The sequence below is a fragment of the Biomphalaria glabrata genome, chromosome 3, assembly GCF_947242115.1.
Source record: "Biomphalaria glabrata chromosome 3, xgBioGlab47.1, whole genome shotgun sequence".
NCBI lineage: Eukaryota > Metazoa > Mollusca > Gastropoda > Planorbidae > Biomphalaria > Biomphalaria glabrata.
Window position 1 is genome coordinate 34,899,550 of NC_074713.1, and position 25,299 is coordinate 34,924,848.

The 25,299-nt window shown below is 33.3% G+C and overlaps 2 protein-coding genes across 8 annotated transcripts in view; both read right to left on the reverse strand.

The window, feature by feature from the left end:
* Positions 1-476: 476 nt before the first annotated feature.
* LOC106055837 (proton-coupled folate transporter-like) overlaps positions 477-25,299 on the reverse strand; it is a 30,025-nt gene continuing 5,202 nt past the window's right edge. For all 7 annotated transcript variants that reach the window (XM_013212324.2, XM_056024720.1, XM_013212327.2 and 4 more), the window contains 9 exons: positions 24,544-24,636; positions 23,573-23,713; positions 19,603-19,828; positions 17,897-18,102; positions 9,683-9,808; positions 7,861-8,086; positions 6,177-6,260; positions 5,453-5,609; positions 477-2,025 (listed from right to left, as the gene is read on the reverse strand). In XM_013212324.2, the coding sequence (XP_013067778.2) occupies positions 1,920-2,025; positions 5,453-5,609; positions 6,177-6,260; positions 7,861-8,086; positions 9,683-9,808; positions 17,897-18,102; positions 19,603-19,828; positions 23,573-23,713; positions 24,544-24,636 (1,365 nt within the window). In that variant the 3' untranslated portion in view covers positions 477-1,919. The remainder of the gene's footprint in view (positions 2,026-5,452; positions 5,610-6,176; positions 6,261-7,860; positions 8,087-9,682; positions 9,809-17,896; positions 18,103-19,602; positions 19,829-23,572; positions 23,714-24,543; positions 24,637-25,299) is intronic.
* Positions 10,426-13,083, reverse strand: LOC129925261 (uncharacterized). The gene is made up of 2 exons (XM_056024719.1): positions 12,930-13,083; positions 10,426-12,371 (listed from the first exon to the last, which is right to left on the reverse strand). The coding sequence occupies exons 1-2, from the start codon at positions 13,019-13,021 to the stop codon at positions 10,694-10,696; spliced, it is 1,770 nt and encodes a 589-aa protein (XP_055880694.1). The 5' UTR covers positions 13,022-13,083; the 3' UTR covers positions 10,426-10,693.

Sequence of the window (25,299 nt, forward strand, 5' to 3'; positions counted from 1 at the left end):
CAAGGGACACATGCAGTGATCAGATCACATTTAGGAGAGTTGACTCAATGAAACCCAGGGATCTCCAAGGGACACATGCAGTGATCAGATCACAAATAGGAGAGTTGACTCAATGAAACCCAGGGATCTCCAAGAGACACATGCAGTGATCAGATCACAGGAGAGTTGACTCAATGAAACCCAGGGATCTCCAAGGGACACATGCAGTGATCAGATCACAAATAGGAGAGTTGACTCAATGAAACCCAGGGATCTCCAAGGGACACATGCAGTAATCAGATCACAAATAGGAGAGTTGACTCAATGAAACCCAGGGATCTCCAAGGGACACATGCAGTGATCAGATCACAAATAGGAGAGTTGACTCAATGAAACCCAGGGATCTCCAAGGGACACATGCAGTAATCAGATCACAAATAGGAGAGTTGACTCAATGAAACCCAGGGATCTCCAAGGGACACATGCAGTGATCAGATCACAGGAGAGTTGACTCAATGAAACCCAGGGATCTCCAAGGGACACATGCAGTGATCAGATCACATTTAGGAGAGTTGACTCAATGAAACCCAGGGATCTCCAAGGGACACATGCAGTAATCAGATCACAAATAGGAGAGTTGACTCAATGGAGCCAAGGGATCTCATAAGGACACATTGAAGAATCAGATCACAACTGGAAGAGTTGACTCAATGGAGCACATGGATCTCCAAAGGACATGAGGGATCAGATCACAACTAGGACTCGTTAAGGAGAGCTGAATCAATGGGCATTTGATGACATATGGAGTGATAAGTACCCTAAGATACAAGGGCATTTCACCATTGAAGATGCATTTTAAACAAAGTGCGGCCACCTCATAATGGATTTTAGCCAATGATAAATGGTAGCTAGTTTTTTATCATAGTTCTTATTCAATGGCCATAAAGTGATTATTTGAACAGTTATTACTCTATTGTACAAGGCATAGTGAGAAATTGTAATAGACAACAAAAAGACTAAGGGCCATTATGTATGGAATTACAAGATTCAGTTGTTTGATATCATGAGCTGTGTAACATCTGTAAGGTCATTATCATCTATTATTGGAACTTAATCATATCGCTGCAACTTAGCCAACAGCGAGCTCAAAGAACCTCAATGGAAGAAGAATATAAAACACTAGTTTAATAATATAAGAACAATAGTGTGATAACAAATATTCAACTAGAGTACTCAGTAATTGCAACACTTCTTTCTTGTTTACATCCTAAATATTGGACATCTTTGACTTCCTCTATCTTTAAGCGTGTCTCTGTCCTGTGTTTCATGGTGCACAGTCTCGCATCTAATGACAGCGTGCTATGTAGGATCATAACAATATGAACATAGATCAGTAAACAGATTGTTGCGACATAAAGGAAAAACCAATGCCAACCAAAAGAAGACAAAAACTCAACATGAAGAAAGAACAAAGACGTGACTAGACAATTCAATATTGATTACCGGGTATGAAATCATTGCCCAAGTATTTCAAAATAATGGAATACAAAGGTTAAACATGTTAACAATGTCTAAAAATCACTTCAGTGTACATACAAGCTCTACTTAACAAAAGTGGCAATTGAGTAAAGAAAATAAAAAATTCATTATCTAATTAACAATATTAACAAGTTTAAAAATTGAAAAGCATTCTTTGATGAAAGGCAAGTTTGGTAGATTTTGTGAGATTCAATAGGTACAAAATGTAGCTCAATAGACTGGATTTTTCAACATTTTATTTACAATCTTTTTCACAGCCAGATTTTGCCAAATATTAAAAACAACAGACATGTCTCAGTTTATCAACATTTTAGTCTGCTGACAGAATTTAAGGAAAGATTGTATTAAGATGTTGATTGCAAATGTATCCAAATACAAAGTGAGAAGTTGATTTTGTTAGGTCACCAAGATGGATCTGAATCCAAGTCTGGATTTATAAGTTCTCTGTTAACCGTGCGGCATGTCCTTCTTAGAGATGTAGCTCTGGACATCAGAACATTTAAAATTCTGTCAACAAAAACAAATTCATTAATCTCAAACCAGATTTGAGTTTTTGTAAAAAAAAAATATTAACATTTCATTTCACAATAAAGCATAGAAGTTATAGACAGGAAAATTCAAAACAGAAAATAAGTCCACAAAAATAACTAGAAATGATTGATGAGCTGGCCAAATATTGTTGCAACTGCAAAAATTGAAACACAAAATTTAAACATTTACTTTTCTTAAAGAAAAGATACAAACAGAGCTAGACAGGCCTTAGAGTGGAACCCCCAGGGAACAAGATGTAGAGGAAGACCAAAAAGAATGTGTCAACGCAGTAAACTAGAGGAAGCAGAGAGAACAGAAAAGTGCTGTGAAGCCATTAAAAAACAGGCAAGAGACTGTGGAGAGTGGCATGTTTTCACTGACGTCCTATGTTCCATGAGGAACGCAAAGGAAAGATGATGATGATGATGATGAATGAATTTTTCAGATAAATCACTTCACATTAGTGCTCTTTTTTTTTCCAAAATTTCTATTAAAATTAGATTACAATAAAAATGAGTTAAAAAGATAACTGGCTTTTCAAGGTGGAAAAGTAAATCATCTTTTTTTTTAACTGCCCCAAACTTCTCAATTCTATCTTTACATGTTCTTGACATGTATGGTGACATATGTATATTAAGCTCAACAACAGGATTTCTGTTCAGGGCTTTTGCAAGAGGGTTTCATGATGATTACCCTTATTTGTATTTTACTGTGTAGATAAGTAATAAGTAGATCTATTGTAAAGCAGTGTTTGTATTTAGTTATAATGTTTCTGTTTGATATAGGGATGACTTTATCTTCCATTGTCAATCGTTCTTACTTGAATATGAGCATTTCATTTCAAACCTTCAGATAACATTTTTTTTATTCTAATAAATACTGACTGCAAGAAATATGCAACACTGGCTGAGAAATTACAAATGATGGACAGCAATATGAATCAATGGATAGTCTTCTATACCTGCTATCAATAGCTTATCTTATTGATTTCAATTAAGATGCAAAAACAATTTTTACATTAGCTCTATATAAATGTTAAATTTTTATATTTTTAATGACATTATATTCTGTTCTTATTTAATGTGTCACTTTTTGTCTTGTAAACAAACAAAAATATAATAATGTTAATTTCATACTTTTTACAATTATTATTTGATGGTTTAGAGCAGTGGTCTTCAACCTTTTTTTGCCTACCGCCCCCTTTTCGAATTTTTTTCTTTACAAAAATTCACCAGCGCCACCCTCTAAGAAAAACAGTTATAAAGAAGCGTGAGAAGGCAAATTTGAACAAAATATCATCTATCTATTAATTTTTATGCTGTCAATAACACTTATCCCGCTTGGGAGACGACCGCATGCCAAAGGCGCCATTTCGCTCTCACTGGCATAGAGGAAAGTACCTGGCAGCATTCTCTGGCAGCAGATAGCCTCTGAGAGAAACAGTTCGAGAGCTCTTACAAAAACTGCTGGACAAACATTTGATACTCAAAGAAAAGCCAGCATACAACGGCTTTGTCTGCATAAAATTCGGGAAAATATGTAGGTCGCAGTTGGGTATGTGAAACACTGGACTCAGCTGTAATCTTCGGAATTAAAGGCAAAAACAGGCAATATTATCATTATGCAAAAATTATGTCAAATAATTTGCAGTGATTACACACAAAAATTAATTGTAAAGACTTTCTTTCAAATCCTAAGAATAGTCTCCGTTAAAATTTTGGAATATTAGGGCCTACTGTTTTTAGGTTTAATTGTAAATTGAGTTTTACTTTTTAATATAAATATTATTATTGCTGACTTCACTACAAAATGAAATTAAGCTAATGGTAACCTTGTGCCTCCTGCAGTCTGACAATATTAAAAATTTCAAGCTTTAAATTAGCCAAAGCAAGGCGAAGGTCTCCTCTAGTGTCTACATCCAGTCTTTTTCTTTGCTTATTCATTAACTTTGTTACGCACTAAATCTAGGTTACCCATGTATGTTGAAAAGCTAAAACATAATTCTAATTTCGACCACAGTTTTGGAATTTTACTGAAACATTTAAATGCAGCCACATCTCTGTTGTGCCTCCAGGGGCGTAGCATCGTTTGGGGTCCAGGGGGCTTGACATCTTTGGGGGCCGCTGCATTTTGCGTAATATTTAATTAAATTAATTAATAAAGCACTAATTTGGGCCCCCCTTAAATGGGGGCACGGGGGATTTTCAATTTCCCCCCTGCCCCCCACCCTAGCTACGCCACTGTGTGCCTCCTATGTTTACATTCTTTTTACTGAAGACATAGTTTTGTAAATCTATTTTTTCATGCAACTCAATTTGAACGTCAGTAACAGATGTTTAATAATTGTCATTTATTATCATCTGAAAATGCCATCAAAGTAGAACTTTTTTTCTAGTAGCAATTCACTAAATCTTAAGGAAATATTACATGACATCCCAGCAAGTTTTCGTAAAAACGTTTTGTCAATGTTTTTTGTTTTTAAAAAGTTAAATTATTCTATTAAATGTTACCTTTAATGTTTTTTGCAATTAATATTTTAATATCAATATATTTAACATATCTAGATATAATCTAAAAGTCGCATTACCTAGTTTGTTGATCAAATCTTAAACATTTATAGCGCAAGATCCAAGGACAATAAATACTCTCCGATCACAGTAAAAGAAGTAAGAAGTTAAAAATAGAAAATGGGATTCCCGAACTCATTTTCTAACACTGTTTCTGTTCTTAAATTAGAAGCAAATTAACTATAATTTTTCTATATTTAGTTTCCCAGCTTTAATGTTGAAGAATTTTAAAATTTGTTTTGTTTCAGAGCACCTTTAGTTTCTTCTTTCCGCCTTTATGCCCAGCACCCCCTTACCGCCCCATATTGTGCCCAGAGCCCCCCTACCGCCCCTTTGGCTCTCAGCGCCCCCCAAAATCTCGAAAACGCCCCCTAGGGGGCGATATCCCTCCCATTAAAGACCACTGGTTTAGAGGATGAAATGACCGGGGATGAAGTGACCGGGAACCGTTAGTTTCAAAACTTATTCCACAAGCAAAAATGTCAAGATGTACATTTTAGAAAATATTTCTGTCTGCTAGGAAAATTCTAAGTAATACTTTTCTTTTGACCAGCATTTTGCTTTTTTTCATCACTGAGGTGATTTTGTCTTTCCCCATGAGATAAGGTTGTGTGGTCCTGACTCCACTATTCTAAGAACTGTCCAAATATAATCTTATCTGTTAAAAGATTGGAGCATGCCTTAGACATTCTATGAGAAATTATCACAGCCTGGCTATTTGATAAAAAAAAAGGCTATGTGTGAACATTAGCTTCACAAAGATATATTATAGATAGACGATTCAATGTTATAGGTAAATAAAACTACAACAAAAGTGTGTGATAAGAAAAACTTACATAAGTAATACCAAGGCACAAAACATAATGCCAGAGAAAACTGCAAAGATCAGTCCAGCCCATACAGATAAAGTAGCGTAGAAAATTCTGTTAGCTGCTAGACTGAACACACTGGCTGCAATAGTCTCAATACAACCCATCCCAGCATACACTGCTCCTGAAAGAAAACAGAGAAATAGATAAGTGTTTACATTTCGCTGTGTCAGTGAAAGGAAGACAAGATTTCAGTTTTGGTTCTTAAATACAAAGCAAAGTCAATTTTTTTGTTTTTACAATCAATTTTTTTAGTTAAAGTAAAATCAGATTAAATTTTTTAAAATAGATTGAGTGAAACCAAATTCTAATGTATTTTGTTTAAAGATGAAGTTAAATCAAATTCAAATTTTTAAAGATGGGAGTACAATCATTGAAACAAAAAATAACATTGAATACTCTCCAACTAATAGAGACTAATTACCAGAAATATTCAGAGTTGCCCTGGCTAGATCCTAACCTTTCATAGTCATCGATTAGCCTAAATTGTTTTTCCAGTAACAATTATAAATTTAAATAATTTTTAAAAGTTTACAAGTTCTGATACATTACTGATCTTTAAAGGCAGACAAATTAGTCTTGCCAGCAGTGATTATCAAGCAAGGTGATAAAACTATGTGTCTGGGAGGGGGGGGGGGGGAGGGGGGGGAGAGTCTTCCAGAATGAAATATCATATTAAAAATAATTTTACCTTGTTCTGTGTGGTCCACTAAACCAGTGACAACTGACCTCAACATAGGAACAATAACTCTTGTACACATATTCAAGACAGCAACTGGTAAGAACAATTGTTGCAATTCAAACATTTTCATAGATTTTTTACATTAAATATTTTTCTAATAATTCTTTTAATTTACAGGTGACTAATTATTATATTGATAATAAATATTATTATTTTAATATTATACATTACAATAGCAACTCACTAGTATGTTATATTATTATGATAATTAAAAAAATAATTATCCACTATTATAAGTGACATTACATTTTTTTAAAATACATCTTAAGTGACAGTTTGATATGTTGTTGTTTTTTATTTTACAAAAATATTAAATTAAAAGTGGTGGGGAAGATACTTTAAAAATTAAACTTTAAATTAAAATAACAAATTTTGTTATTGCCAATTTAAATCTTACCTATATAATACAGACGTTACTTCAAAAAAGAAGATGATTACGTCCTACGCATCATGCATTTAGTCATGCATATTAACCAATGACTTAAATTCTGCCAAGTCACTGGTTTTCACAACCCATTCCATGCTCTAATAGCACTAGGGAAGAAGGAGTATTTGTACAAATTTGTCCTAGCATATGGGACAAGGAATGTGCCTTTATCTTTGTGTCTTTCAGAGTATTTGATTAAATTTTGTTTTTGTATTTGAAGATTATGGTTCAGTGTTTTATGTATGATTGCTACTTTACTTTTGAGCCTTCTGTCCTCAAGGCTTTCTAAATTTAGTGATTTTACTAAAGGTGTTACTCTAGTCAAATGTGAATATTCGTTTGTTATGAATCTCACTGCTTTATTTTGTGTCTGTTCCAGTTTCTTAATGTTTTCTTGAGTTGAGGGGTCCCAAACGGAGGATGCATATTCTATTATTGGCCTAACCAAGGTTAAATAACATTTTAGTTTTATGTTCTTATTTGATTTATAGAAATTTCTTTTAATAAATCCTAATGCTTTGTTTGATTTTTTTGTAGTTTCATCAATATGTGGATTCCATGATAGTTTTTCATTTATTATAACACCTAGGTATTTTGCGTTTTTAGTCTGTGCTACTGGTTTGCCATGAATAAGATAAGTGGAATTAATTTGTTTTAGTTTTTTTGTTATTCTTAACAACTGACATTTTTCTGGGTGGAAAGACATGCTCCAATTTGATTCCCATTTCTGTAATTCATCTTATTCTCTTTGTAAAATATCTGTGTATTGTGTTGTTTTTATTGTTCTATATATTATGCAATCGTCTGCAAATAATCTGACTTTTGTTCCTGAAGTAATGCAATTTGGTAAATCATTTATGTAAATTAAAAATAGTAGTGGACCCAAGACTGTTCCTTGAGGTACACCTGAGTTTACTGTTTATTTATAGTAGCAGTAGAATTCAAAACCATTATTGTTTATAAAGTTGTTTTTTATAGCCTAGTTTTATTATTTTAGAGCAATACTTGTCCAAACTCAAATTTTCTATTAAAAATGTTAACATTGTATGTGGTTATAAATGCAATACTAATTAATTCATGAGATACAAACATGATAAAGTATCTCACTTTTGTTTCTTGTCTGTACCAGATACAAGCACATTTAATAAGACAATGTTCAATGAAAAGATTACAGAGTTTATAAAAGAAACCAAGCCTGTGGCTTACCCTCATAGACCATTGCATCATTAGTGGCCAAGGAAAGAAAAGCACAGGCCACTCCACTGGAAATAACACCTATAATGGCCACTCCTCGATCAGGCATGTTGAAGACTCTCTGCAATATTGCCAGCAAACACAAGATGGCTACCCAATTGCTGACCAGAGATCCACCATAGAACATGTTGACCTTGGTAGCAGACCAACACAGAGGAAACTTCATCAGATACAAAGCCTGTTCAAACATAACAAGTGGGAGGAGTGTCAGGTCAACTATAAACTAAAGACATTTTAAGAGAACTATAAAGAAAGCTAACTCTTTTTTTACTCTTGACCTTATGGCATGTAAAGCTAAGGATTAATTTGAAAAAAAAAAAAAATTAAACTAAACTAAACTAAAATAATTTAACTTTGACAACTTTTAAAAACTTTTTTTTGTTGGTTTGTTTGGTCTAGATCTAACTAATCTATCTGATTGTAGGCCAACAATTTCTTTAATTCAGTGCAGAAATCTTTCTCCTCAATAAAATCAGTAATAAGGAAGATGAGTCTTACATTTGTTTCTTGCACAATAAAATTAAAAAGGATGCATGTGTGTGTATATTTATTTTTGCCTTAAATGAAATCTTGGATACCATATTTTATTATCTGGTCATATTCGATTTCAGCCAGATATCAAAAAGTACTATCCACCGCAAGGATACATCAGACAAAAGAAATTTGCAATCACAAGTCACTTTGAATTGTCTGTTTTAAAATTGTGAAAATGGTAACAGTTCACAAGGTTAGGCCATACACATTGGCCTTGAACTTTGAATTGTGACAAATTATTTCCACCCAGAAACCTCAAAATATTCCAAATAGTATTTAAATTATATAAGTTTAATTGAGCAAAATGAATTTTTCATTATTTAGCATTGAACTTGACTGCAACAGAAAGAAAATGTGTTTATGTATGTGTGTTGTATGCACATACTTAATTTTTAATAACAAAAACAAAAGTCCAAGATTTGAGAAGACTAAAAGTAGCTTTCTTACTATGCAAAAGTATATCTATACCAGACTTTCTAAAAAGAAATACATTTTATGCAAATTTCATCTTGAAAACAAAAAAAAATTGATTTTTTAAAGACTAATTGTAGCCATTACACTTATTTCAAGCACAATACAGGCAATGAATAAATCATTACAAAGCTTATATCAACTCTGTCTGTCTGGTAAAAAGTTTGTACACATTATTTCTCCCACACCCATTGTTGGATCAAGTTGAAACTTTGCACAATTATTCATTGGAAAAGGAATACATGAATCAATTTTAAAAATCAACCAATTGGTCAATTAATTACTGGTAATTAATTATTTTGTTTTATATCAACACAGGAAATTAAGCCTTAGATAATTGTACTTGTTATTCCTCTCATTCTTGGATCAAGTTGAAACTTTCAACAATTATTTGTTGTACCTAACAAAACATGAATCAATAAGAAAATTAACCAATAAGTTGAAAAATTATTGGTAATTCATTATTTTGTTTGATATTGAAAAAAAAGAAATAACATCTACATTATTAAGAGATAAATTTGTAAGTGTGGAGTTTTTCCTTTAGATAATTTTTTTTTTTTTTGTAAAGTATTTTTATATTATTTTTTAAAGTTCAATTAGATTTTAGGTTCTAAACATGACGAATGCACATAAAAGTGGAAGTGTAGAATAGAACTGTTTTCACATACTCATTACACTAGAGAAGCAAAGGTTATCTGAACACATTCATTACACTAGAGAAGCAAAGGTTATCTGAACACATTCATTACACTAGTGGAAAAAAAATTACCTGAACTCCAGGCAGAGAAAAGTTGACTGCTACAGTTAAAGTAAAAATGGCTATGACTAAACGTCTTTTTGATAATCTTTTTCTTCCTGTGTCATCTCTCATGTAAATAGTGACACTCTTCCTCACCTGTGATCAAAAAGAGTCATCAATATTTTGTAATTTTTAAACCTCAATTCCTTTTGTTAGTGGTGCCCATAAGGGAAAAAGCTGTTATTAGGTTTGTGGGGGGTTAAACTCAAAACCCCAATTGGCCATGCTAATATGAATTTGGTGACTGTATTTAATTTTAGTTATATATTGAAAAGAGGAGCTTTAAACCTCAAAACCCCTCTTAGCTATGCCTAGACTTTGGTGGCTGTTGTTTCTTTTTTAAGGGGGATGCACAATGAAATTTCAATTTTTGTAATTTACAGATAAATAGAAAAGCTTTATGCATGACTTGATAGAACATATAGAGACATGAGTAACCATACACATTTTATGAGTGTAGCCTTTTGGGTTGCTATGGAAATGGCGGCCATCTTGAAAATAAACAATGTTTACAAAATTCTTAAAATATTCTAAAGTACTCAAAATTTTTTTAATTTTTTGATTGCACCTGATAGATATTTGAATCCCATAGGTAACTGGCTAATTTTGTTTTGAAAATTATTACTGGTTTAATTTTTATGAATTTTTTAAATTTTTATTTTTTTCCGACCCCATTTTTCATCTGAGGTCCCATCATTATTTTTATTTTTTAATGAAATTTATTATACATATTGAAAATTTTTGCAGCCTATTACCTATGATATACTATCAATAAACTACATGTGAAAAATTATTAGTCTAACTTATACAGAACTAAAGATTTTGAGATTCTTGTGGACAACATGCACCTAAAAATACATTTTGAGAAAAACGCATTTAAAGTTTTTAAAATGATCTAAAATATTTATTGTAACCATAAAAATGAAAAAAAAGGGAATATTTACATAAAACAACATAATAGATAATAAAAAAAACAAAAAACTATTCATTAAAATGGCCTGATTGATAGGTTGGACCTTCTAGAACCTCTGCCCGGTGCTCATGCTCAATTCTTCGTTTTTTCAAGTTTTTTCTCCTGGACACTAATGCGATTGATTTTCTTTTTCTAACAAGCTGTAGTTTGACATTTTGCTTTTTCTCACTAGAAGAAATGTTCTTTAGTGTCCAGGGAATGCCTAATATGTCAAAAACTGATCTGATGCCAACAGGTCCATTATTGAAGGCTAAAACAGCAAGGTATGTCGCAGCCCTTACTGTTTTTAATGATGCGAATTCTGTTTTGGGGCATCTTTGCCAAATGAGGGAATGAAAAGATTCATTGGCGTTTTGTGTTCCCATTCTAGAACATCTTTTTAACAGATCTGTGTCTGTTAGTCTTTTAATTATAGGAAATAACAGTTTACCTATTTCTGATGTGATGGTCTGGTTGTGTTTTTTATATGGCTGTTTTAGTGCCTCTGATCTCTTAAAGTGACACCAAGATGTAGCGCCATCAGGACACAACCTGTGGTTATGATCTAGGTCTGAGCTCATCATATGAAAAAATGAGCCCATAACAGCCAGCTTCATTTTTTGAATGTCGGGAGCATTTTGGCGCAGAGCTTTGGAATAGTAATTTGTAATTTTTGGCTTTGTAAGCCTATAATTTAGTTCTTTTTTGTTAGACATTTTTAAATTGTTCAAAGCATTAAACATTCTTTTTGAGATGTGGTTAATGCAGTCCTCTTTTAAGATTTCTACATCATATCCTGAGTTGGTAATGGCAGATGAATGCGATTTACTATCGCCATCACACAGCATCGTGCCATAAACAAGTTTTCTGGATGCCACAGAGCGCGAAAAGATTTTGGATGCTGCTGCGGCCTCCATTGCATTTGCTGAGCCACTGAAGTTTTTTTGACACATATGCTTAGAGGCATCAAAGTTTAGTTCTGCAGAGTTTGAGTCACAAACATGGCAATAATTTGATAGGACTTCGGTGTCGATGACGAGTCCAGTATCAAAATCAATAACTGTGCCAATTCCTGAATGAGATGAGTGGCCCCTTTTATGCCAAGTCCCATCGAAAGAAACTGTAATAACAGGACAGCCTGTTGAACTTATTCTTTCATCTGTAGTTAGAGGTTGTGAAATGTTTCTTCCATGCACAACAGCAGATGCCCTAATCATACATTCTTCACCAGCTTCAATTATAGCAGTATTGACTATGTTAGCTAGATTGTTATAAGTATTTCTGTGCATGCAGGGCATACTCATAAGTCCACAAAACCTATCAAATTTAGAATGCGAGATTCCAGATTCTTTTAATGCAGCGACAGCGCGGACATTAATATCCAGATGAACATCATTACTTTTTTTTGAGGTCCAGTCGGACCACAAATATGTTTCACAATTTAGGCATTTGATTTTAATCAAATGAGCCATGCCTTTTGATTGTGTGATGCACATAGTTAATTTGTTGTCAAAGCAATGTGGACAGCACAACAAGGAGACCATTGTGGTCAATTGCATTGAATTCATCATGATGTATATGAAATCTTCAGGCAGCCTCTTATTGGTGTTATCAGCGTTAGTAACTGCAGTTAGGGATATTTTTCGCTCAGCTGCACTTGCAGGCTGTGTTGTTGCTGCTTCAGATCCAGCTGTATCCAAAACAGAGCTGCAAACAAATAAAAAATAAATTAGAGGGTCTTTAAAAAAAAATTCAATAGTATGAAAGTACATGTCACATCTATCACAACATGAAGATTATTTTAAATTTTATAATGCATTTTAGAAATCATATATTGTATTAATCATAAAAAGTAAAGAATGTATAGAGACATGTTACATGTAATGTAGATCTATATATGACAATATGTACTAGATCTAAAAAAAAACAACTAAGACCAAGACTTGAGTTGAAGTTGAAGTCCTACAATACTGTTCAATACATCATCATACATGATAATCTAATCTCTAGAGATTATCTAGTTCTAATGTGATCTATGCTCCTAATATAGACTAGATCTATAAAAGGATAGATCTCTATGTTTGCAATCATTTTCATGATATTTATTTAATGTCTATAGAATCTAGATTCTAGATCTAGATGTGATTCATTGGATAAACACGTTGACGTTGTCGAACTCAAAGAGCCAAGGTTTCATTATTTTATGTGTCAGCACACGCTTGTCTAGTAAATAAAAAAAAAAGCAAACTCTAGATCTAGACTTACCTTTGTAATTGTGCATTTGTCTTTGAAGCATGTCGTCCTCTGGGCTTACAGTAACGTTTTTTCTTTCCAAACACATAACCTTTTGTTGGCATTTCTGAGTTTCAATAATGAATCGATTGTTGATGTGAAGGAAGTTTACAGAAGAAGGACCGGTTCACGTCATGTGCGCATGCGTGCATACTTTGTTGTTACGGAAGCTTTTTCGGTGCGCATGCGTGTTGGTACAGTAACCAGAGAAGCTTTGATGGTGCGCATGCGTAAATATGGCTTTGTGGGTGTGTATATGAGGATATAGGGAAAAAAAAGAGGTAGTGACGTATTTTGAAAGTTTATTGCAGTACTATTTATTTATAGAATGAAAAACCATGCACATAATCGGAACTAGAAAAGTAGACCTTTGTATCGATACCATCTGTTAGGGATGAGAGCGTACATTAGCTTATCAACTATAGCTTACAAAATGTTGATTTTTCACCAAAACATCAAAATTTTGCTTATATATCTACATTTAAAATACAAAATTGATGTATAAAACGTATTTTTTTTAGTATTCTGATAGGGAATTCGTATTCTAGACATTTTAAACTATTAAAATCAATTAATTTTAAAATATCGATATTTTTGACCTAAATCTATGTTTTCTCACTGTGCATCCCCCTTAAACTCAAAACAAAACCCTATGGAGTGGGTTTCAAACTCAAAACTCAACTTGGCTACGCTCATGGAATTAGGTGGCTGTCATTTGCTTTTTATTTGTTTTATGAATAGGGGGGTTTTAACCTCAAAACGCCCTGGAGGTTGGCATTTTAAACTCTAAACCCCACATTGACTGCGCTGGGGCAAGTGATGGTTTAACATTAAAATCTCACCTACAATAAACAAAATTAAAGCAAAAAAAATAAATAAAATCTGATCATTTCAGTTTGGGGGGGTTTGAACCCTGAAGCACCAATGGCACAGTCATTTACCATCTGGTCAATAAATCAAGTAGTACAATATGAGTAACAACTAGGGGTGCACCGGATAGTACTTTTTGATATCCGGCCGGGGCCGAATATGACCGGATACTAAAATTTGATATTCGGCCGGGGCCGGAGCCGAATACCTAAGTGTCTTGTAAATAGCTTGTGTTGCTGAACATTTTACGAAACTTGTTAAATAACATACCTATATTGTGCTGGAGGGTCAATGTAAAATATGTTAGTATATATTTAACTAGTTACTTATGTAAATCTCTCATCTGGCTTGTATGGTGGTTGGATGTAGGCCTATGTGTTCAAGAATTTCTGACCAACAACTGGTCATCAGACTTGTAATTTTAACTCCAAAGACTGATTCTGGTTCTGGCTTTAAGGGCTTAATACTGATAGCTATTAGTTAATAGTTGGAATCTGAAGTGTAGTAGGTCATGTATTTATTAATCCATTTGCGGCAAACAATATTTTATTAACAGCAGGAACATTCATTATACCTACTTATAGCCTGAGCCTTAGATGTTGTGAAGCATAGATTTAATTGTAGTCTGTAGGCCTATTATTGATATCTATGTTTAGATCTACTCTTATATAGATCTAAGAGAATTAGGAAAACCAACTATAGAAGAAAAAAAACTCACCCACACCCTCCCTACCAAAAAAAAAACATAAATAGACTTTGTGTTCGACTGATTGTAAAAACCTGGTTAGATAGACGTAGTGAGCCTACACATGTGGTCCTAGTGTAGTGTGTATTGATGATTGTGTTGACCTTCACGCGTTTTTTTCCTTGGGCATACGCAATAGTGTTGAGTGGTCAGGCAAAAAAGATAACACATTGGCATGGTCAGTCAAGCATTTAGATAAATTATATCCATACACTATAGTAACAGAGGTCAAGTGTTTCTTAACATTCCAGAATATTTTTTATTTAATTGTGGTGCTTAAGATCAATTTATTTTCTCCGATGTTAAATTTTACTGTAAGGTTTTCCTTTATATATTAAGTCAATAGAATTAAACAATGAAATTAACTTTCTTTCTGAAGGTTTTAATACAAGGGAAAAAATACATACACACACACATGCACATCTTTGTTTTATTTTATTGTGCAACGAACGTGTGTTCAGCGCCCTAAATGACATTTCTCTCCAAGTTAACAAACTTAGTCTCATCATCTAGTCACCTCTAGACAGTGTCAATATTTCTCAACAATCTGCTTTAATCAATTCTGGCTTAAGAATGGTCAATGTCTATCAATACATTGTCATGGATTAAACAAATAAGAAGTTGGGGGTGTTGAGTCTCTAGAGCCCTCCCTTTAAAGATACCCCTGGTCAGTGTCTGTTTGGCTTGTAGTCCAGCCTCCTAATTGAGACTTAAAGTAAACAAACTTATTACCCAGCCATTAGTATAAAAGGTGTGGCTTGTGGTCCAGCCCTTGATTGACAACCTATCTCATAATAAACAAACTCATACCAGATTAACCTTATAGAGATTTGGCTTGTAGTCCCGCCCCTAATAAAAATTCTTCTCCAAGTAAACAAACTCAGTTCCCTCATAAGATGTGACCTCTAGACTTTGACATCTGGCTTAATGTGGTCAGCTGCCTATCTGTGAACTCAATGCTATGGACTAAACAAACAAAAGGAGGTGGGGGTTGCTCATCTCTACCTCTGGAGATATACCCACACATCTAGAAAGATTATCAGCCTGACATAGTTAAGGAAAATTACATGTTTACTAGACCACTCAAAGGTCAAGACAAGCTTTTAAAATGTGCCAGACATCGCTGCTACGTATGTAATGCGAATTTATAATGTAAAATTATATTTCTATTTAGATTAACACGCCTTGTCTTTGTACTAAAAAATATTTTATGCATAGTCATAGTTTATAGTTTTAAAAACAAATTCTTTTATTTCAAACAAAAAGGTTAATGTATTTCAGAACTGACATTATTGAATCATGTCCACTTTATGGATATTGTTATATTTTTATTAACATGGAGATTTAGATTAAACTTCTTGTTGGACATCGTTTATCAGCGTCAACTACCTTTATATTGTTTGCCTTTCGCCTGTGTTGTTTCGATATTTATGTGTTACCTCCGTTTGGCATATCTGGAAAAGACTTATTAGCGCGGAGGCGCCTAACAATATTAATAGAAATACAGGTGTAGCTTTTAAAATCCGGTTTACTATCCGGTAGTGATATCCGACCGGAGCCGGATATTGCCGGACAGTGAAAAAGTGCCGAATATTTGGCAGAAGCCGGAGCCGGAGCGACTATCCGGTGCACCCCTAGTAACAACACTTTGTTATTGTCACATTTTGTAGACAGCTCAAGGTCACTCACAAAATGTAGTTGACACTAAAATGCCAGACAGACATTGATAGAAAAGTAGTTCAAGGCTACAACATATAAATATAATTTAATATAGGTTAAGAAGAAAAATAGACAAAGTAAAAAATAAATGTATGCCAAGATGAAGATTGTTGAGGCGTCATGAGTGACATAATAGTTCTAGATGAAGGAGTATATAAGAGGAGAATGTCGTGCGTGCGTTAAGTTTTCTTTTCAGGTTTAATAGTTGTGTTTTAATGTCTAGGAAGTAGTTTGTATTGGGCGCGTTTTGTTGTCAAGAATATTGTGTGTGTTTACGTCACGCCTAGTTCCTGTATTGTCTTTGCAGCGGAGAGAGCCTTTTTAGCTGGTTATGTTACAGTTCTCTGATTCCCAGTTTTAATGGTACGCAAGCTCATAGTTTTAGTAAGAAGGTTGATCTTTCGGAATGGGTGTCGCTAATGAAAAGTTCTTTGATGTAACGACATCGCTAGATCTAGGTTTTCTTTTGTTTCAGGGTGTTAGGCTTGGGCCTATGAGGAAGAGTGTCATTTTCTCGCCCTTGGAGATGTGACTTTATCTACTGTTGTTTGTTTGGTACGAGCTGCCGATCTGTAGGATGCCAAGATGGAGTGTGCATGTGAAGGTGTACTATTTGTACTATTACTAATGCAATGTTAAACAACCACGATTCATTGTTTGGCATACATAGAAATATCTTGTTAATTTGTAATTAGGTTATTATTAGATATTGTTTGTGTTGAACAATTGTTGTTTATTCACTAACTGTTTAGTTGAATGACATTTGTTTGATGTTCAGTTATGTCATAGTTTTATATGCTAGTAGTACTCTTGGGTTTTTGTTGAGGTGGGGAACCCGGGAAATCAATGCAATTATGTCATCCTCTAGATAACCCGTAAACCCACCTGACAGAGAGAAGCTTATATGGTGAGGAGTAGGAGATAGGAACTTTTTGGGTAGAAAATTTGACTTAGAAGTCACTAGTTTTTAAGTAAATAGTTGCTTTGTTTTATTGAACATTATTGTTGTATCCTGTATCTACTTTGTATATGAACTGTATATACATTGATTGTTTCAAGTTCAAGTTTAAAAGAATTAAACTCAAGAAAAGTACATCAGCACTATGTCATTCATTGTTTCTTAAAGTGTTTGAACTATAATTATGGCATCTCCACATCCGCATGTGTCACAACTTTATCTCATCAACATCATCAAACTAAATGAATTTGTGACAGTTATGTAGTTATTGCATGCTTATCTCAAAGGTAGGATCAGAATAAGAACAGTATTAGACACAAACAGCACAATATTTACTATTACCTGAAAATATTACTTTTAAAATATCTATAGTAGGCTACCATACAACTGGATATGTTTAAGTTACAAACATTCATTCAAAGAAGAAGATTAATTTATCTTATGCATTTCCATGTGTTAACCTAGTCATGCATAAACTCTTAAGTCATCAATTTTAATTGCTGATTCTAAAATGTATTCCATGTTTTTCTAATTGCATAGGTCAATCTAATATTTTTTGAATGAAGTTTTTTTTTTTTTGCTATTTGAACATAAATTGTGTATATAAATATATGACAGAGAGTTAAAAACAGAAACATAACCATTTACCATATGAAAGCAAGAGCAAATAGCTTGATAAACTGAACTGCAGCAGGAAGTACCGTTCAGCTGAGCAGGGACAATAAATCTGACTTTTTCTGATGTTTCTGGAAGACAGAATATGATCAAGAACAGGCACAATCCTGCCAAAGCCAAACCGTACCACAAGGGTTGAGTATAACTGACCTTAATCCACTGAGCGATTAGCATCTGACCTGTCAATGAAACATATGATCATGAGAAAAGTCAATGAAATATGTGATCAAACCTGATAATTTAAAGTGTCAATGAAATATGTGATCAGACCTGATAATTTAAAGTGTCAATGAAATATGTGATCAGACCTGATAATTTAAAGTGTCAATGAAATATTTGATCAGACCTGATTATTTAAAGTGTCAATAAAATATGTTATCAGAAACAAACAATAATAGCAATTAAAAAACCTTTGTTTGTTTAAACATACAACTGTCAAGTAATTGATATACATAAAATAGTTACATAGTTAACTACCACACAAAAAGTATATATTGAAATGTGTCTGAAGCTATTCATTGTCATTTATAACCAGTGTTTTTCAGGTTAAGGTTAAATATTAGAGGACAAAATATTGTGACACAAAGTAGACAAATAATAGAATTCTAGAAAGATTTTTCTCTCTATTCATAAGCTTTTAACTTTAGATGTTCCTGAATCATCTTTACTTCACATTACATTCAATTTGCCTTTATCTAACCATACCACATTACTTTTAATTATTCAGTGTGTGGCTATGTTACATGCTGTAAGCATGAAAGTTCAGCTATATACAAGCAGTTAAAAAAAAAGAAAAGAAAAAGAAATACTTAAGGGTAGAGCTGTACATAAATTAAAGGACAAAAAAAAATTGATTTGTATTTTTTTTAATTATAAGAGTAAACAATCAGAAAATTGTAAAAACTTTAAAAGAAAAGCATTTTTACAAAGCTTATATCAACTCACTCTTTCTGTCTTTCTGGTAAAAAGTTTTTACACGTTATTTCTCCCACAATGAGGCGGGTGGCTGAGTGGTAAAGCACTTGGCTTCTGAACCGGGGGTCCCAGGTTCGAATCCTGGTGAAGACTGGGATTTTTAATTTTGGGATCTTTGGGCACCTCTGAGTCCATCCGACTCTAATGGGTACCTGACATAAGTTGGGGAAGAGTAAAGGCCATTGGTCGTTGTGCTGGCTACATGACACCCTTGTTAACCCTAGGCCTAGAAACAGATGACCTGTACATCGTCTGCTATAGACCACATGGTCTGAAAAGAGAACTTTTTCTTTTTTTTTTCTATTTCTCCCTATCTCGGATCAAGCTGAAATTTTGCACAATTATTTCATTTACCAGACAACACAAGAATCAATTTTAAAAATTTAACCAATTAGTTAATTAATTATTGGTAATTAAATATTTTGTTTGGTATCTCAAACAAGAGAAAGAATTTGAGAAGCCTGAGAAGGCCCAAGCCATGAGATTGAATTCAGCTCATTCCCCCTTTTCTAAAAAAGTTTATACATGCTTTTTTATTTGTTAGTCTAGATCTATTATAAATTTAATGACATGACTGATCCAAACTAATTGATACAAGTACACTTAATATAAGCTTTGTTTTTGTTTTTTTAAAGTATTTTTTATGTTTTTCTTGTTTTAAAATCAAAGTTAAAATGTACAAATAGAATAAAAAAACATCTCACCTCCTGATGCTGATATAGTCTGAATAGCCTCTGTAAAGGCAATATGCATTGACCTCTTCTTACCAGGGTCACTTATGTCGGAGATGACACTAAATATTGAGGTCAACATGCCACCAAAACTGCCTCCAAGACCATCACAAAGGTGTCCAAGTAGTAGCCAGTAGGGTGAGATGTCTTTGTAAATGACCACAAGATAGACCACCTGTTTTATCATTGTACCAGACAGCTGTTCAGAGAGAAAAAGAAAGACCCAGTGAATTGAACCAAGTTATATTATGTCTGAAAATTACAGACTGGTTCAGTCTGTGTGACATAAATTGTTAGCCACTGTCAATGTGTTCAATCTTGGTTTAGGAGGAAGGAAATTAAATATTATGAAGCTTGCAGATTATATATTGTCTCAGATTGCTTCCATTTTACCAAAATGGTATTGTGATTACTGCTTACTGCGGGATTATAGGAATTGATGGTTGAAAGAGGTGAATTGTCGGCTGTTGTAATGATAATCTGAAAATAGGTTCAATGCCATGACCAGCCAATATGGCTCATGTACACATTGGCTCTGTGAAGTGATGAATTATGAATTCAGTAATTGTTAAAGTTTTTTGTTTACCATACTTTAAATAGTTGAAAAACTTTTATACTAATAGAGTTCAAAAGATGAATGAAAATAATAAGCAATCTATGGATGGAAAAGGCTGTGTTGAAGATTGCAAAAATAGAAAAAGATTGCCAGCATTACAACGCCCACCCACCTTCAACACCTTGATCTAGCTCTCAAATTATATGTCTTTTTTTTGTCACTTTCATCCACAAACGAAGGGCCTGCAACTTGTTGTAAAGTATGCACAAACACTTCATAGGCCCATTTATTGTAGCCTTACATCTCCCTGTATTATACTGCCCCCCCCCCCTACATATACCAACAATATTTTCAAATGAAACGTCACTTCCAGAGGAACAGTTTGAAAGAAGAAACATGCGACTTAGTCCACTCTTTACATATTTATTTTAATTTTGTCAGTCATGGATCTATTTCTAGAGAGGCACCTTATAACCCATCCTCACAAACTGTATTATACATTGACCCCCCCCCCCCCCCCCCCCCCAAAAAAAAAAACATGCACACACACTCACACTTTAAATAGGCCATTATATTCACTGTGACAATTCTTAGGACTTTTAAATTTTGCTTTAGAATAGACGAATACTTGTAAATCAAGATCTAGTCATTTAAAAACTGTTCTACTCATTATCAATAAACACAGTTTATAACAAAAGAAAGTTACACACCAAAAAAACAAAAGTGTTAATAAGTGCACTTAGATGGAAAGAATTACTGTTTTGTACTTAAGACTTAATTGTTGGCTTTCAAATACATAGTTGGTAGAAATTGCGAAAAAAAAATATATAAAAAAGTACAAGAAAAGGGGATCCAAAAACTATTAGCAAACATAAAACAGATCTGGACCTGATAGTATTCTGGCTAGACTACTCAAAGAACTAAGCTAGCAACAATGTTCAAAATACTTTTTCAGGCCTCTCTTAATCAGGGCATAGTATTGAGGTACTGGACACTCTCCTATTTCAAAAGGAGAAAAATCTGACCCAGGAAACAAAACTACACACCAGTATCACTAACCAGCATCATATGTTAAATCCTAGAACACATAACATGTAGCAACATCATAAACTACTTAGACAAACATGATGTCCTTACTCCATACCAGTACGAATTTAGGAAATATAGATCATGTGAAACACAACTAATAGGACTAATTGATGATTTCAAAAGGCTTAGATAATAATGAGAAAATAGATACAATATTATTAGACTTTTCTAAGGCATTTGACAAAGTTGCTTAAAAAATTAAAATATTTCAGCATTGCTGGTTCATTATATCAATTTATTCAGCATTTTCTGATAGGGAGAGAACAAACTGTCACAATAAATGGCTCTAAATCAACACCAATAACAGTAAGCTCATGTGTACCTCAAGGAACAGTCTCAGGTCCACTAAAATTTCTAATTGACATAAATGATTCACCAAACTGAATCTACATTAGTTCATGAACAAAAGTCAGATTATTTGCAAACAAATGCATAATATATAGAACAATAAAAACAATTCAATATACAGAAATAAAAAAAAAAAGAATTAGAAGAATTACAGAATTGGGAATCAAAATGTCTTTCCACAGAGAAAAATTTTAATTATTAAGAGTAACTAAAAACTAAAACAAATAAATACCACTTATCTTAATCTGGTAAACCAGTAACACAGACTAAAAACTCAAAATACCTAGGTGTTATAATAAATGAAAAACTATCATAGAATTCCCATAATGATGATCTTATTAAAAAATCAAACAAAGCATAAGTGTTTATTAAAAGAAATTTCTACAAATCAAATAAGAACATAAAACTAAAATGTTATTTAATCTAGGTTAGGCCAATAATAGAATATGCATCCTCTGTTTGGGACATTAAGAAACTGGAACAGACACAAAATAGAGCAGTGAGATTTATAACAAATGAATATTTACATTTGACTAGAGTAACACCTTTAGAAAATCACTCAATTTATAAAGCCTTCAGGATACATAAAACACTGAACCATAATCTTCAAATACAAAAACAAAACTTAATAAAATACTCAGAAAGACACAAAGATAAAGGCACATTCCTCGTTCCATATGCTAGTACAAATTGTACAAATGCTTCTTCTTCCCTAGTGCTATTAGAGCATGGAATGGGTTGCCTGTGTCAGCCAGGAAAACAAATGACTTGGCAAAAGTTAAGTCATTGATTAACATGCATGACTAGATTGACCTAGGAACACATGTAGAATGTAATAATCTTCTTTTTTGAAGTAGTGTCTGTTTTTTACAAGATAAGGTATGATAAGAAAAGATAAGATGACTAGACTGACCTATGGACGTGCGTAGGAAGCAATCATCTTCTTTTTGAAGTAGCGTCTGTATTTTATAAGATAAATAAGATGTATGGGGAAGCGTTTACTTGTGAGCCTTTTATTGTTGTAAGTAAGAAAAAAATTAACAACATGTATGGCAAATATGTCAAAGTAAGTATACAAAGCCTAGGCACATCATCAGCCATAGCCGTTTGATAATGCTAGTAAATTAAATCACAAAGTTTTGTGAGATATAGAAATTAAATGCTTAGCTTTAAAGTAGACAGATAAAGATTGAGTTAGATACAAAACATAGCAAGTTAATGTTTAGACATTTGAAATAGTATTGCCAAAAAAAACAACTTTATGACCAGACAGCCCACTCCAGCAAATCGCAACCTGTTCCACAAAGGGACAGTCTTTTTGTAGGCAGCTGGTATGGCAGTTCTTACACAGCTTTGTGGGGGTTACAGATAGGAATAAGAAGAAATTTCCTGTGGTTAGGGCCTTGAGTGTGACAGATATTGGTGGGGTGCGACAGGTATATAGCATAAGCTAATAGTTGCAATGGATATTTCCATTTTGAAACCTTCAGACATGACTTGAAGTGAAGAGCTCTCAATCCATGCCTGGCTATGGATAAAATTATTTCCAACGGTCATAAGGATAATTCTAGCCCATCATGTGGTACTATCTGGCCCCTTGAAATTTCTGACCCAGTGCATAATGAAGCTGCACTGGAATTGACAATTTTTATCAACTGACATGCCTCATGACATGTGTCAGAAATTTACATGACCCCAAGATAAAAAAAAAGGTTGGGTGCCACAGATCTATTGTATTATTCATTTCTATCAATATTGTTTTTCAATACTGTCTATATTTTTACCCACTTCTATTTATATTGTTATATACATGTCTGTCCATGTTGTTATATGTTTTTACTTTTTTTACATCATTTTTCATTTAAGTGAATAATTAATTTCAATAAGAAACAATTATTAGAATTTAACTAATCTAGGAAACAATGTAAATGAAAACAAGGCGCTACTTACTGCAAAGAGAAATGAAACTTTACGCCCATACCGGTCAGTGAGTGGACCAAGGATAAGGATGGGAAGGATAGCCACAAGGTAGTTGGTCAGATTGAGATAGAGTTCAATGGTTGCAACTCTTCTGAAGATTTCTTCCTGAATCTAAATAGTCATATAATAATACAAAATTATATTAATTCTAATGGCTTTTACTTCTCAAGTTTCATTAGCATGTCTCAAGTCAAAAAGGATTTTATTTTGTAATTCATACAGCTTAATTATATTTTAATTTATCCTTTGCTTTTATGGGGGAGATGTTGCAGGGAGTTTAGTAGAAAGCTCATTGCTAGGTATAAGATCTGGTGATGCACTCATTCAGTGAATCTACATGTTTGTTGTTGTCTTGTTTTCTCCCAGTATCCTGAATGTATTATATGATTCCACACTCACACTAGATTTAGGGACTCATATTTTTTTTTGATGGGTCAAATCTAACTTTTACATATTTTGTTTGTAGGTTGTTGTTGTTGAGTTTATATTTAAAACTTATTCCACATTTTTATGGGTTAATTCTAAACTTTATGGAGGTGGCTCAAGTTGACCTTTTGATTGTCTCATAAATTCTAAATACTATTCTTAAATCCATTTACCCCTAAATCATAGAGAACTACAAAATACTGTGATGGCAAAGAAAATATTAACAAACTCTAGTATCATCAAAAGTTAAACAGTAAAATTATAACCAGGGGAGTAACACTAGAGTTAAAGAATGGCAATGGGTAAGATTTTCTTTTAGAAGTGGTTGACAGAACTTTTGCTAAGTGAATCTAAGAGTAAAATATTGGTCCTGGCTCCACAGCTGACATTCATACTGCCAAGAGTTTGACTAAAATAGATAGAATCTGTACTTTTATTTTTCCACAAAAGTTGTTTCTTATTGTGTTATTTCAAAAAAAAATTATTTTCGTTTCATATGATAAGAGAAAATCTACCTTCTTGCCAGTTGTGTTGAAGCTGACTGCACTCATATTAGCCAGACAAGGTGTTTGGCTTGTACCATTGAAATTAGGAAAATCTCTAGCTATCTGAAATAATAACATTAACATAAAACACATTAGTATAGTATAATATTTCTTTGGTTCCTTTTAAATGTGGGTGCATTATAATTGTGCTAATATTTCTTAGAGTTCTATTGTCAAACAGTTAAGACAATATAATAAAAATACAAACGTTTTTTTTTACACAAGTATAAGTTTACAATCAATTCTCCTCTAGTCTACACCATAATTTATTTCCGAACCAACACACTTTTCTTCCAATCCTAGCTCCTACAGGCTACTTGTCAACAAACATACCCATGTGACTAACTAGGCTGTCCAGTCAACCACTATATAATTTCTTCAGTGCACACAGGGTAACTTCTCTTGACCGTGTGTCATGGTCAATTGCCCACATCGTACAATAACTGTGTCACCACAATTTCATGTTTGGACATTGAGAAAATGTAGAGAAAATTAACATTGCTAAATAAATCAATAAGCTAATCTAAAACACATTTTAACATACCCACCCTTTAATCCTACCTGGAAAGGATGTATTATTAAATGGAAATGAGCCCAATCTGGACACATGAGTTAAACACTGAAACCATGCATTAATTTTTGTAAATCAAGCATTATTTTTTAATTTCATATTAGTGTGGCAAAGAAGTAGCAGTTACCTAATAAGACAGAATAGGTAGAAAAATC